The sequence below is a fragment of the Hylobates moloch genome, unplaced genomic scaffold (assembly GCF_009828535.3).
Source record: "Hylobates moloch isolate HMO894 unplaced genomic scaffold, HMol_V3 SCAFFOLD_20, whole genome shotgun sequence".
In the NCBI taxonomy this organism is placed as follows: Eukaryota; Metazoa; Chordata; class Mammalia; order Primates; family Hylobatidae; genus Hylobates; species Hylobates moloch.
The window spans coordinates 15,647,009-15,661,653 of NW_026652295.1; the positions used below are offsets into that span (position 1 = coordinate 15,647,009).

The 14,645-nt window shown below is 46.2% G+C and overlaps 1 protein-coding gene across 2 annotated transcripts in view; it reads left to right on the forward strand.

Moving 5' to 3' along the window:
* The window catches only part of GMPR (guanosine monophosphate reductase), a 60,377-nt gene extending 55,054 nt beyond the window's left edge, over positions 1-5,323 (forward strand). For both annotated transcript variants that reach the window (XM_058432604.1, XM_032140464.2), the window contains exons 8-9: positions 243-402; positions 4,784-5,323. In XM_058432604.1, coding sequence (XP_058288587.1) covers positions 243-402; positions 4,784-4,964 — 341 coding nt within the window. In that variant the 3' untranslated portion in view covers positions 4,965-5,323. The remainder of the gene's footprint in view (positions 1-242; positions 403-4,783) is intronic.
* Positions 5,324-14,645: the final 9,322 nt, after the last annotated feature.

Here is a 14,645-nt window from a genome sequence, read left to right on the forward strand (position 1 = left end):
TAGCCTTCAGTAGGCTACATTTGTTTCTCCCAGTGTCCCATGGCCCCGTCTCCCTGCATGGAAGCCTTCTCCTTTTTTCCAGGAGGAGACAGGCGAGAGAGGTCCAGCCTTCCTCTTGACTATAGCTGGGCTGGGAGGGAGGTGAACTGGGCAAGCACTGCGATTTTTTGATTTTTTGAGAGCCTGTTTCCCCTGAGCTGTTTTCTCTGCTACTCCCTTTCATCCCCACCGTTGGCATTTAGGAGCTGGAGCAGATTTTGTCATGCTGGGAGGAATGTTTTCAGGTCATACGGAGTGTGCTGGAGAAGTGATTGAGAGGAACGGACGGAAGCTCAAGCTCTTCTATGGGATGAGCTCTGACACCGCCATGAAGAAGCACGCTGGAGGAGTTGCTGAGTACAGGTGAGGAGGCGGTCCCGGGGCGCACCCTTGAGGCCTGGCCTTGCTTTTCTTATGGAGATGGGATGGAAGCAGGTCTGAATAGCAGCTCTGTGTATAATACAGTACCGTGGGAAGGGGTTCTTTTTAAAGAGCCCTAATTTGTATCCAGTTAGCATTTGCAGTGTTTGGGGTTCCCCAAAGCAAGTACAGAGCAGCAGTGTTTGGGGATGGGTTGGAAGTGTGACCAGGGGTATATGTGAGTGGGTGCCAGTCCTGAAAGGAATACTTCAGACCTCTGGGGGTGGGTGGAATTACTGTCTTGTCCTTCCAGTAGAGCCTGTGCTGAGCTATCCCTGTAAGCTTAGATCTCTGGCTTGAGAAGAGTTCAGGCTGAAAGGATTGAGTTGAAGAATGGCTCTCCTCTTGCACAGAAAGCCACAGGTGTGGTCTAGACCACTGCACGGTGGCCAGGTGTTTCCTGAAGAATGCTGCATATAGCTCATACCGCTTCTCACCTGCCTCCAGGCTCTGAGAGTCGACACAGCAGCATTTTCAGCCATTCAGTTGTGTCATCCACTGTAGAAGTGGGGCTTGCTTCTGCTGATGTGTGTTTATTTTGTATTTTGTATTTTTATTTTTTTGTGGTGGAGTCGTGCTCTGTCGCCCAGGCTGCAGTGCAATGGTGTGATCTGAGCTCACTGTAACCTCTGCCTCCTGGGTTCAAGTGATTCTCCTGCCTCAGCCTCCCGAGTAGCTGGGATTACAGGTGCCCGCCATCATGCCCAGCTAATTTTTGTATTTTTAGTAAAGATGGAGTTTTGTCATGTTGGCCAGGCTGGTCTCGAACTCCTGACTTCCAGTGATCCACCCACCTCAGCCTCCAAAGTGCTGGGATTATAGGCATGAGCCACCGCGCCCGGCTCCTGATGTGTGTTTTTAATCCATGGTCTCCAAAGATACCTGGGTCTTTTCCTGATTGACTTCCACTTTAACTGTCTGCATGTGTGTTTTAAGAACCCGATGATGGGGCCAGGCACAGTGGCTCATGCTTGTAATCCCAGTGCTTCCAGAAGCCAAAGTTGGAGGACTGCTTGAGCCCAGGAGTTCCAGATGAGCCTAGGCAACATAGAAAGACCCTGTGTCTACAAAAAAATTAAAAATTAGCTGGGTGTGGTGTCACATGACTGTACTCCCAGCAGCTCAGGAGACTGAGGCAGGAAGATGGCTTAAGCCCAGGAGCTGGAGGCTGCAGTGAGCTATGATCGTGCCACTGTGCTCCAGCCTGGACAACAGAGTGGTACCCTGCCAAAAAAAAAAAAAGAACGTGATGACAGTATACTCACTGCCTCACCCTGCTCCGTAGAGCCTACTGTTACTCTCATCAGGGTTAGTGCCGACGACAAGCTATACAAAATGGGGGCAGGAGCAAAGGTTCTCCATGCGCAGAGGGAAATTGGCTGTGAATTGGCTGGTTGCGTTTTTCCAGGAAACTTCAGGCTTCTCCCTCCAGTTTTCAGACTCTATCCCGTGTTGGAGTGGAAACCTAAGCCCTCCCTGACTGACACCCTTTATTTCCTACCACTCATTCCACACCCAGAGGGTCATTTTGAGGACCTGGGATTTAGATGTATTATATAAGGTTCATACCAAGCTAGCAGCAAAATCTCAGAACTCCACTGAGATAGGTGGGGGGATTGGGGTGTATTCTACCAGAGTTCTGTTCTTCTGTGGGGTTCTAGCGGACTTACTTCAGTTCTCATTCTCCTCAGTCTCTTTCTCTTGGTGGTGAACCCCAATAAAGATATTATAGTATGGGAAAAGCAGGATGGGAAAGATCAATGAGGACTGCACCAATCAGAAATCAGGGATGCACTCCTTCCAGGTAGCCCCCGAGGCCCTCTTTCCCCTGTGCAGTCCCTGATAGAGGAGGAGGTTGCACGGTTGGGTAAGGAGGAGGCACTAAGCTGAACCTATGATCAAGAAGCTTCGTGCTTTACCAGCAACCGTTGTCATCATCCGAGGGCCTGCACATGTGTCCTCTGAGCCAGAATGTAAGTGGAGCTTTCATGGGTGAGCAGCAGCTAGGTGCTTTGCCTGGAGTACCTTTTTCACCCTCGCGGCTGCATCTGTTTTGGGTTCTTAAAAAAATTATAGAATCAGGAAGGCCAGAGCAGGCTATGGCACAAACAGAAGCCAAAGAGCTGAAAGAAAAACTGTCTCCTGTAATTTCAGCAGGGTTTAGGTATAATAGAAAAAAAAAGATTCCGCGGTAGCAAGACTCAGTTCTGGAAGTGGATTCAAATCTTTAACAGGAAAGGAAATTGCTGAGGAAATTAGAACCTTAATCCAAAGGCTTCAGCCTGAGCCTTGCGGCTGCACCTGTCTTGCCTCTGTCTGTTTCTGAGTCTCTCTCTCTCTCTCTCTCTCTCAGTTTTCAGCCTCATGACCATGATCTTGTCATGAGAATGCTTCCTGACTTTAACAAATTACTTATGGCACAGTTATGTACACATTGCTGGTTCTTTGCCAGTCATTAACTATTTCATTCTCACGCTGTCCCCGGGAAGCAAAGTACCTTCATTTTACAGATGAGCAGACTTAAGCATCAGCAAAAAAGGAGCTTGTAAAAGGTGACACCACCACTTAGCAGAGAAGCAACAGTGAGAATCTAGAAATTTCCAAGAAGCCCCAGGAAGGCCATGGAAATATCTTACGAAAATGAAATGTCAGTAATTGCAGGCACATGTGTACAGACGCCTGTCTGGGGTCACGGAGTGCTGAGCCCTGAACCATCCTGGGTATGGCCAATGACTTTGGCTTCCTGAGCTTAGGGCTCTAAACCGGCTGATGGTTTAAGTAGTTAGATTTTACTCAAGGGTAGTCCTGCCTGTTCAGCGACCAAGAGTTAAGCCCTTTTGAAATTCTAGGTAATGAATGTCTGGTCAAGAGATGCTCTTCAAGGCAGGTGGATCACTTAAGGCTAGGAGTTTGAGACCAGCCTGGCCAACATGGTGAAACCCTGTCTCTACTAAAAATACTAAAATTAGCTGAGAGTGGTGGCAGGCACCTGTAGTCTCAGCTGCTCAGGAGGCTGAGGCAGGAGAATTGCTTGAACCCAGGAGGCAGAGGTTGCAGTGAGCTGAGATTGCACCATTGCACTCCAGTCTGGGCAACAAAGGCAAAGCTCCATCTCAAAAAAAAAAAAAAAAGATGCTCTTTTTCCAGCTGAAAAGAACGGCTACAGAAAGTTCCAGAATTTGGGTAGTTGTTAGAACTTGCATGGCCCTTAGATGAGAGCTAGAGTTTTGCCTAGATTTCAGATTTCCTTCTGGTAATGCACAAATCTGGTAATACACACATGTGTAATATACACACATTCTGGTAATATATACATGTGTCTGGACCACATCCCCATTTTGCAGTGAGGGGACATGACCTGTGTTACCCAAGTAACAATCAAGCAGTGTTACCTGGTGGCTTTGTGAAGAGAGGGACATGGGCTCAGTGGGGACAGTGAAATGTTGCTTAGTGTTCATGCCATAGGCCAGACCTTTTGAATTTCTAAATACTCCTCTGAAAATGTGAACAATGCTATCCAAAGCCTGGAAGCCTCCGGTGCTAAGACAGGTCTTGGTTCTCCTCTGATTCCACCTTGCTTGGGCCCACAGATGTGCAGGGTGATAGGTGTAGTGACCTGTAAGAGAACAGGGAGTCGAACTGGGGGTGGCCAGTGTACCCAGCAAAGCAGAAAGACAGGCAGGCTATCAAAACGGAGCCACTTCAATGAAATCACCTTGCTGGTGATTTCCAAGTAAGCTGGTAGGACCTCACCTGTCCATTTTGTGTCCTCCTCGTCCTGGTCATCCCCCTTGAAGACACTTGGTTTCTGATCTTAGAGCAGGCAGGCAGGAGGTGAAGCTCTGGACTTTTCCTGTTGTTGATGTAGGAGGACAGCAGGCTGTTTCCAGGGGGAATCGGCCAGGGCCATTCTGGGGGCATTTTGAGCTCCTGGTTGTTAGGAAGTTGGTGTGCGTGTTGAGGTAGAATAGAAAGGTAAAGGTGGTTTCTGTTAGGGGCAGAGGGAAGCACGTTGCTGGAGAGAATGGCACCAAGCAGGGTGGTATGGGTCCCCGACTCCTTCAAGCGCTACTCACCAGGACTTTCCTCTCCGCAGCATGCAGGGCAGCCAGCAATGAGCCCGTGCCCTTTGGGTGGGAGGTGATGAGATGCTGGTGATCATCTTGGCACTTGGTAGAAATGTGGGGATGGGGTCAGAGGGTGGGGTCTGGTTTTCTGAGTGCCTTGGGGGCTGCAGAAAGTGCTGGAGCTGGGAGTAATTCTAACTGGGCTCTTAAGGTGGGGCGGGAAACTAGATAAAAAGAAAACTTCTTTTGTCTTCCAGAGCTTCTGAGGGTAAGACTGTCGAAGTGCCTTACAAAGGAGATGTGGAAAACACTATCCTGGATATTCTCGGGGGACTGAGGTCCACATGCACCTACGTGGGGGCCGCCAAACTCAAGGAGCTCAGCAGGAGGGCAACGTTCATCCGGGTGACCCAGCAGCACAACACTGTGTTCAGCTAACCCCAGGGGCGAAGCGGCTTCTGGCTCCAGTGGAAGCGTCCAAACCTGCTTTTCCCATCCCCCGCCCTTAGTCTGTTCCGTCAGAGCTTTGGCTGCTCCCGAATGGTGGAATGCTGTATCCTCTCTCCTCTCTCCTGCCGCCTGGAGGCTTCGGGGCTCTCCCGCCTGCCTTCTCAGGGCCCAGATGCAAGGCACCGATTGGGCCGACATCAGAGCCCTGCTGCCCAGAACTCATAACCTCATTGTTCAAACCAACACTTGCACCTTTCTCTTTTTCTCTTTTCCTCTCCCTTTCTTTGTTCTTCTTTCTTTTTTAAAAGAAGATGGTTTCACTTTAATATAATGCTATTATCTTAAGACTTGTTGGAGTTGCTGGAGTTTGTATTTCCAGGAGTCAAGTTGAATGGTCTGGGATTTGTTTTGCTGCCTTCCTAGACAGGCTGATGGCAAGCCTGTCCTGGCGATTAGCAGACAAGTCACCTTAGGAGGGGCAAGGAGAGGAGAACAGTGCGGGGGCCAAGGGTGGGCAGGCTGGAGTCAGAGTAACTGGCATCCCTCACCTCTAGCTTTTGGTTGCTGCAAAAGAACAAAAGCAATTAACTGGACAGATAAACGTGAATTGTTTTCCAAACCGATACTCACAAAGTTGAGCCAATGTGTTTTCCCCAAAAGTTTCATTACATGTGCTTTTCAGGGACAAGTCATCTGTTGCTACCAGTTTGCTGTTGCCTCTAGGAAGCTGTCCCTGTCCTGGCTTCTCATTTTGGTTTGTTTTCCTCCATCTTTTTTTTTCCCCTTCTCAGTCCCAACTTGTCTTAATTTGAAATTCCACAGGATGTTTTATGGGAAGGTTGTCTCCCAAGAAATTAGCAGGTGGAGTCACACTGAAAAAGAGCCAAAGCTTTGATCAGTGGCATCCTAAAAGGCATTGGTTTGAGACATGAGTTAGAGCCATTCCCTCAGTGTGCCAGTGAATCCTTTCCTGGATGGACCACATGGCACTACTGTATAAGGGTCAGTTAACGGGCTGGGAACAATGACATTGTCTTGGAGATCAGCAGTCCACCAGGATGCTTGTTTAAACAGTGAACACAGAAGAAGTGATGACCGGCCGCTAAACTTTGAAGTATTGAGTTCCAGGCCTGGAAAGCATATGCAGATCAGGATGTTTTACTTTACTTTTTAATACGGCTGAAGAGCAGGTACACAAGTCAGTTTTCTTTGGAAAGCCAAGCGATGACCCTGGAGTAGAGAAGATCCACAGGGTTCTGCTGTGCCAGGGTGAATGAATGGCCTGATTGTCCACGGTGACTGATGGCATGAGAAGGGTCCAACCAGAATTGTCACACTCTGGGTTAATTCACACTCTGGGATAACACAGGCCCACTGTTGGTCCTTTAAGAATACGTTTAGAGATCCAGCCAGCAGCGTTGATTCCAGTGCAATACTTTACCCTACTAAATCCATTAAGAATTTTTTTTTTTTAATTTGAGACAGGATCTCACTCTGTTGCCCAGGCTGGAGTGCAGTGGCAGGATCACAGCTCACCATAACCTCGACCTCCCAGGCTCAGGTGATCCTCCGACCTCAGTCTCCCAAGTAGGTGGGACTACAGACACCTGCCACCATGCCCAGCTAATTTTTGTATTTTTTATAGAGACAGGGTTTCACCATGTTGCCCAGACTGGTCTCAATCTCAGGGCTCAAGCCATCCACCTGCGTCAACCTCCCCAACGTGCTAGGATTACAGGTGTGAGCCACTGTGCCTGGCCCATTAAGAATAATTCTTGCACCTGTAGAAACACGAGGGCTCCACTTTGGAGACGGGAGGGCCAAGAGGCTGTTTAACGTGGAGCAAGACGTGGCGCTTGGCTGCAGGCTCCCCACCTCGCTCTCTGTGGTCCTGTCTGTGTGAAGTGCAAGGCTCTCACGCTGGTCCTGTGGAAGGTATGTTTTACACTCATCTTCAAATGTTAGTTTTTAAGAGACTATTGAAAAATAAGGGAGAGAGGGGAAGGAAAGGACATCTTAAAGAAATCTATTAAAAATGGGCCAGCAGTAGTAAGGGAGCTTCTTTCAGAATAGAGTGGTCAGGGAGGATGATACCCGTCTGTCCACTTATGGCACCCCGAGGGCTGTGTCCCTTGCAGGGACGCGTGCTGCTTTACCCATCTTCTGTAAAAATTTTGCAGACTGGCTTTTTGTTTCCAGAAACCAAAGGCAGGTTCTTAGCAATCCAATTTTTAGGGACATGGAGACTGAGTAGTTACAAAATCAAAAAACTCGTTAGGACCATTTTGAAGCAGAGGCTTCAGAAAACGAATGTCTTTTTTTTTTTTTTTTTTTTTTTTTTTTGAGACCAAGTCTTGCTCTGTCACCCAGGCAGAGTGCCGTGGCACAGTCTCGGCTCACTGCAACCTCTGCCTCCCAGGTTCAAGCGATTCTCGTGCCTCAGCCTCCAGAGTAGCCAGGATTACAGGTGCCCACCACCACGTCTGGCTAATTTTTGTGTTTTTAGTAGAGACAGGATTTTGCCATGTTACCCAGGCTGGTTTCAAACTCCTGGGCTCAGGTGATCCACCCACCTGAGCCTCCCAAAGTGCTGGGATTACAGGTGTGAGCCACCGCACCCCGCCCTTAAAGAGAACTTGTAAGGCTCCGTCACCGCTTGCCTTAGCAGGTTCATCTCTGCCTCTGATAGGAGTGGGGCTGGGGGAGCCCACACCAGAGTGTTCTTTGGACCAGGTGTCCTACAGGACCTGGAGATGAAGCATGCAGCCTTGCTGCTGACCCACTGGGCTTCCTGTGCCAGAGCTGTGGGAGGAGGAGGAGAGCCAGTGAACTCGATGCCATTCATTTTGGGCTGCTCTGGCCGCTCCATCTGAGGGCTCTGGCAATGCTTTTGATGGTTTCAAGGCCTGCCCCACTGCAGCACCTGAAGCTATGGTTCCCCCTAATTGATTTCACCAGCTGAGGTAAGTAGCACAGCCACTGGACCCCAAATTTGTCAGAACAATCAGCATCTCACACAAACAAAAAGGGAAGGCAGAGATGCAGACTGCTTTGCCAGGTTTGCCCACAACACAAGGGCACATTTGCCCGGGCTGCTCCAGAGGACCTGGGGCAGCCCTTGTAGCCTGAGCTGCACCTACACAGCTCTGGTTTGCTGTGCGTTCTTTCACATATTTATTACATAATGTGTCAGGACCTCAACTATTAAGTAATCAGAGGAGAATCCAAAACACCTTCCCAAGAAGATAGTTCCTCCTTGGCTAAGTGAAAATGAATTTAACCCCAAGCGTTCTCCCACCTCTGTTTAACCTTGAGGCTGGAAGGACTTGAGGTGAGTGCAGGGGGTTCCACCTGGAAGCCATGGGTTCTTGAGGAGTTACTTTCTGGCACAACTGCTAAGCCACGTCTTTCCAAGACTGGGCCCAGTGCAAAGCTGTAGTGTGGTACTCTTGAGGTAAATGGGAGGGTTCCTCCACATGCTGAGAGACCTGCTCAAGGAGTTGGGTTTTTTTTTTTTTTATTATTATACTTTAGGTTTTAGGGTACATGTGCACAATGTGCAGGTTTGTTACATATGTATCCATGTGCCATGTTGATTTCCTGCACTCATTAACTCGTCATTTAGCATTAGGTATATCTCCTAATGCTGTCCCTCCCCCCTCCCCCAACCCCACAACAGTCCCCGGAGTGTGATGTTCCCCTTCCTGTGTCCATGAGTTCTCATTGTTCAATTCCCACCTATGAGTGAGAACATGCGGTGTTTGGTTTTTTGTCCTTGCGATAGTTTACTGAGAATGATGGTTTCCAGTTTCATCCATGTCCCTACAAAGGACATGAACTCATCATTTTTTATGGCTGCATAGTATTCCATGGTGTATATGTGCCACATTTTCTTAATCCAGTCTATCGTTGTTGGACATTTGGGTTGGTTCCAACTCTTTGCTATTGTGAATAGTGCCGCAATAAACATACGTGTGCATGTGTCTTTATAACAGCACGATTTATAGTCCTTTGGGTATATACCCAGTAATGGGATGGCTGGGTCAAATGGTATTTCTAGTTCTAGATCCCTGAGGAATCGCCACACTGACTTCCACAATGGTTGAACTAGTTTACAGTCCCACCAACAGTGTAAAAGTGTTCCTATTTCTCCACATCCTCTCCAGCACCTGTTGTTTCCTGATTTTTTAATGATGGCCATTCTAACTGGTGTGAGATGGTATCTCACTGTGGTTTTGATTTGCATTTCTCTGATGGCCAGTGATGATGAGCATTTCTTCATGTGTTTTTTGGCTGCATAAATGTCTTCTTTTGAGAAGTGTCTGTTCATGTCCTTTGCCCACTTTTTGATGGGGTTGTTTGTTTTTTTCTTGTAAATTTGTTTGAGTTCATTGTAGATTCTGGATATTAGCCCTTTGTCAGATGAGTAGGTTGCAAAAATTTTCTCCCATTCTGTAGGTTGCCTGTTCACTCTGATGGTAGTTTCTTTTGCTGTGCAGAAGCTCTTTAGTTTAATTAGATCCCATTTGTCAATTTTGGCTTCTGTTGCCATTGCTTTTGGTGTTTCAGACATGAAGTCCTTGCCCATGCCTATGTCCTGAATGGTATTGCCTAGGTTTTCTTGTAGGATTATAATGGTTTTAGGTCTAACATGTAAGTCTTTAATCCATCTTGAATTAATTTTTGTATAAGGGGTAAGGAAGGGATCCAGTTTCAGCTTTCTACATATGGCTAGCCAGTTTTCCCAGCACCATTTATTAAATAGGGAATCCTTTCCCCATTTCTTGTTTTTGTCAGGTTTGTCAAAGATCAGATAGTTGTGGATATGCAGCATCATTTCTGATGGCTCTGTTCCATTGATCTATGTCTCTGTTGTGGTACCAGTACCATGCTGTTTTGGTTACTATAGCCTTGTAGTATAGTTTGAAGTCAGGTAGCGTGATGCCTCCAGCTTTGTTCTTTTGGCTTAGGATTGACTTGGCGATGTGGGCTCTTTTTTGGTTCCATATGAACTTTAAAGTAGTTTTTTCCAATTCTGTGAAGAAAGTCATTGGTAGCTTGATGGGGATGGCATTGAATCTATAAATTACCTTGGGCAGTATGGCCATTTTCACAATATTGATTCTTCCAACCCATGAGCATGGAATGTTCTTCCATTTGTTTGTATCCTCTTTTATTTCATTGAGCAGTGGTTTGTAGTTCTCCTTGAAGAGGTCCTTCACATCCCTTGTAAGTTGGATTCCTAGGTATTTTATTCTCTTTGAAGCTATTGTGAATGGGAGTTCACTCATGATTTGGCTCTCTGTTTGTCTGTGATTGGTGTACAAGAATGCTTGTGATTTTTGTACATTGATTTTGTATCCTGAGACTTTGCTGAAGTTGCTAATCAGCTTAAGGAGATTTTGGGCTGAGACAATGGGGTTTTCTAGATATACAATCATGTCATCTGCAAACAGGGACACTTTGACTTCCTCTTTTCCTAATGGAATACCCTTTATTTCCTTCTCCTGCCTGATTGCTCTGGCCAGAACTTCCAGCACTATGTTGAATAGGAGTGGTGAGAGAGGGCATCCCTGTCTTGTGCCAGTTTTCAGAGGGAATGCTTCCAGTTTTTGCCCATTCAGTATGATATTGGCTGTGGGTTTGTCGTAGATAGCTCTTATTATTTTGAGATACGTCCCATCAATACCTAATTTATTGAGAGTTTTTAGCATGAAGGGTTGTTGAATTTTGTCAAAGGCCTTTTCTGCATCTATTGAGATAATCATGTGGTTTTTGTCTTTGGTTCTGTTTATATGCTGGATTACATTTATTGATTTGCGTATGTTGAACCAGCCTTGCATCCCAGGGATGAAGCCCACTTGATCATGGTGGATAAGCTTTTTGATGTGCTGCTGGATTCGGTTTGCCAGTATTTTATTGAGGATTTTTGCATCAATGTTCATCAAGGATATTGGTCTGAAATTCTCTTTTTTGGTTATGTCTCTCTCAGGCTTTGGTATCAGGACGATGCTGGCTTCATCAAATGTGTTAGGGAGGATTCCCTCTTTTTCTATCGATTGGAATAGTTTCAGAAGGAATGGTACCAGTTCCTCCTTGTACCTCTAGTAGAATTCGGCTGTGAATCCATCAGGTCCTGGACTCTTTTTGGTTGGTAAGCTATTGATTATTGCCACAATTTCAGAACCTGTTATTGGTCTATTCAGAGATTCAACTTCTTCCTGATTTAGTCTTGGGAGGGTGTATTTGTCGAGGAATTTATCCATTTCTTCTAGATTTTCTAGTTTATTTGCATAGAGGTGTTTGTAGTATTCTCTGATGGTAGATTGTATTTCTGTGGGATCGGTGGTGATATCCCCTTTTTCATTTTTTATTGCATCTATTTGATTCTTCTCTCTTTTCTTCTTTATTAGTCTTGCTAGCGGTCTATCAATTTTGTTGATCTTTTCAAAAAACCAGCTCCTGGATTCATTAATTTTTTGAAGGGTTTTTTGTGTCTCTATTTCCTTCAGTTCTGCTCTGATTTTAGTTATTTCTAGCCTTCTGCTAGCTTTTGAATGTGTTTGCTCTTGCTTTTCTAGTTCTTTTAATTGTGATGTTAGGGTGTCAATTTTGGATCTTTCCTGCTTTCTCTTGTGGGCATTTAGTGCTATAAATTTCCCTCTACACACTGCTTTGAACGTGTCCCAGAGATTCTGGTATGTTGTCTTTGTTCTCCTTGGTTTCAAAGAACATCTTTATTTCTGCCTTCATTTCATTATGTACCCAATAATCATTCAGGAGCAGGTTGTTCAGTTTCCATGTAGTTGAGCGGTTTTGAGTGAGTTTCTTAATCCTGAGTTCTAGTTTGATTGCACTGTGGTCTGAGAGACAGTTTGTTATAATTTCTGTTCTCTTACATTTGCTGAGGAGAGCTTTACTTCCAACTATGTGGTCAATTTTGGAATAGGTGTGGTGTGGTGCTGAAAAAAATGTATATTCTGTTGATTTGGGGTGGAGAGTTCTGTAGATGTCTATTAGGTCCACTTTATGTAGAGCTGAGTTCAATTCCTGGATATCCTTGTTAACTTTCTGTCTCGTTGATCTGTCTAATGTTGACAGTGGGGTGTTAAAATCTCCCATTATTATTGTGTGGGAGTTTAAGTCCCTTTGTAGGTCACCCAGGACTTGCTTTATGAATCTGGGTACTCCTGTGTTGGGTGCATATATATTTAGGATAGTTAGCTCTTCTTGTTGAATTGATCCCTTTACCATTATGTAATGGCCTTCTTTGTCTCTTTTGATCTTTGTTGGTTTAAAGTCTATTTTATCAGAGACTAGGATTGCAACCCCTGCCTTTTTTTGTTTTCCATTTGCTTGATAGATCTTCCTCCATCCCTTTATTTTGAGTCTATGTGTGTCTCTGCACGTGAGATGGGTTTCCTGAATACAGCACACTGATGGGTCCTGACTCCTTATCCAGTTTGCCAGTCTGTGTCTTTTAATTGGAGCATTTAGCTCATTTACATTTAAAGTTAATATTGTTATGTGTGAATCTGATCCTGTCATTATGATGTTAGTTGGTTATTTTGCTCGTTAGTTGATGCAGTTTCTTCCTAGCCTCGATGGTCTTTACAATTTGGCATGTTTTTGCAGTGGCTGGTACCGGTTGTTCCTTTCCATGTTTAGTGCTTCCTTCAGGAGCTCTTGTAGGGCAGGCCTGGTGGTGACAAAATCACTCAGCGTTTGCTTGTCTGTAAAGTATTTTATTTCTCCTTCACTTATGAAGCTTAGTTTGGCTGGATAGGAAATTCTGGGTTGAAAATTCTTTTCTTTAAGAATGTTGAATATCGGCCCCCGACTCTCTTCTGGCTTGTAGAGTTTCTGCCGAGAGATCAGCTGTTAGTCTGATGGGCTTCCCTTTGTGGGTAACCCGACCTTTCTCTCTGGCTGCCCTTAACATTTTTTCCTTCATTTCAACTTTGGTGAATCTGACAATTTTGTGTCTTGGAGTTGCTCTTCTCAAGGAGTATCTTTGTGGCGTTCTCTGTATTTCCTGAATCTGAATGTTGGCCTGCCTTGCTAGATTGGGGAAGTTCTCCTGGATAATATCTTGCAGATTGTATTCCAACTTGGTTCCATTCTCCCCATCATTTTCAGGTACACCAATCAGACGTAGGTTTGGTCTTTTCACATAGTCCCAAATTTCTTGGAGGCTTTGTTCATTTCTTTTTATTCTTGTTTCTCTAAACTTCCCTTCTCGCTTCATTTCATTCATTTCATCTTCCATCAGCAATACCCTTTCTTCCAGTTGATCGCATCTGCTACTGAGGCTTCTGCAATCTTCGCGTAGTTCTCGAAACTTGGCTTTCAGCTCCATCAGCTCCTTTAAGCCCTTCTCTCCATTGGTTATTCTAGTTATCCATTCTTCTAATTTTTTTTCAAAGTTTTTAACTTCTTTGCTATTGTTTTGAATTTCCTCCCATAGCTCAGAGTAGTTTGATCATATGAAGCCTTCTTCTCTCAACTCGTCAAAGTCATCCTCCATCCAGCTTTGTTCCGTTGCTGGTGAGGAACTGCATTCCTTTGGAGGAGGAGAGGTGCTCTGCTTTTTAGAGTTTCCAGTTTTTCTGCTCTGTTTTTTCCCATCTTTGTGGTTTTATCTACTTTTGGTCTTTGATGATGGTGATGTACAGATGGGTTTTTGGTGTGGATGTCCCTTCTGTTTGTTAGTTTTCCTTCTACCAGACAGGACCCTCAGCTGCAGGTCTGTTGGAGTTTACTAGAGGTCCACTCCAGACCCTGTTTGGCTGGGTGTCAGCAGCGGTGGCTGCAGAACAGCGGATTTTCGTGAGACCACAAATTCAGTTGTCTGATAGTTCCTCTGGAAGTTTTGTCTCAGAGGAGTACCCGGCCGAGTGAGGTGTCAGTCTGTCCCTACTGGCAGAGTGCCTCCCAGTTAGGCTGCTCAGGGGTGAGGGACCCACTTTAGGAGGCAGTCTGTCCGTTCTCAGATCTCCAGCTGCGTGCTGGGAGAACCACTACTCTCTTCAAAGCTGTCAGTCAGACAGGGACATTTAAGTCTGTGGAGGTTCCTGCTGACTTTTTGTTTGTCTGTGGCCTGCCCCCAGAGGTGGAGCCTACAGAGGCAGGCAGGCCTCCTTGAGCTGTGGTGGGCTCCACCCAGTTCGAGCTTCCTGGCTGCTTTGTTTACCTAAGCAAGCCTGGGCAATGGCGGGCGCCCCTCCCCCAGCCTCGCTGCCGCCTTGCAGCTTGATCTCAGACTGCTGTGCTAGCAATCAGCAAGACTCCGTGGGCATAGGACCCTCCGAGCCAGATGCGGGACACAATCTCCTAGTGTGCCGTTTTCCAGGCCCTCCGAGCCAGATGCGGGACACAATCTCCTAGTGTGCCGTTTTCCAGGCCCGTTGGAAAAGCGCAGTATTAGGGTGGGACTGACCCGATATTCCAGGTGCCGTCTGTTACCCCTTTCTTTGACTAGGAAAGGGAACTCCCTGACCCCTTGCGCTTCCCGAGTGAGGCAATGCCTCGCCCTGCTTCGGCTCGCGCACAGTGCGCTTCACCAACTGTCCTGCACCCACTGTTTGGCACTCCCTAGTGAGATGAAACTGATACCTCAAGCAGAAATGCAGAAATCACCCGTCTTCTGTGTCGCTCAGGCTGGGAGCT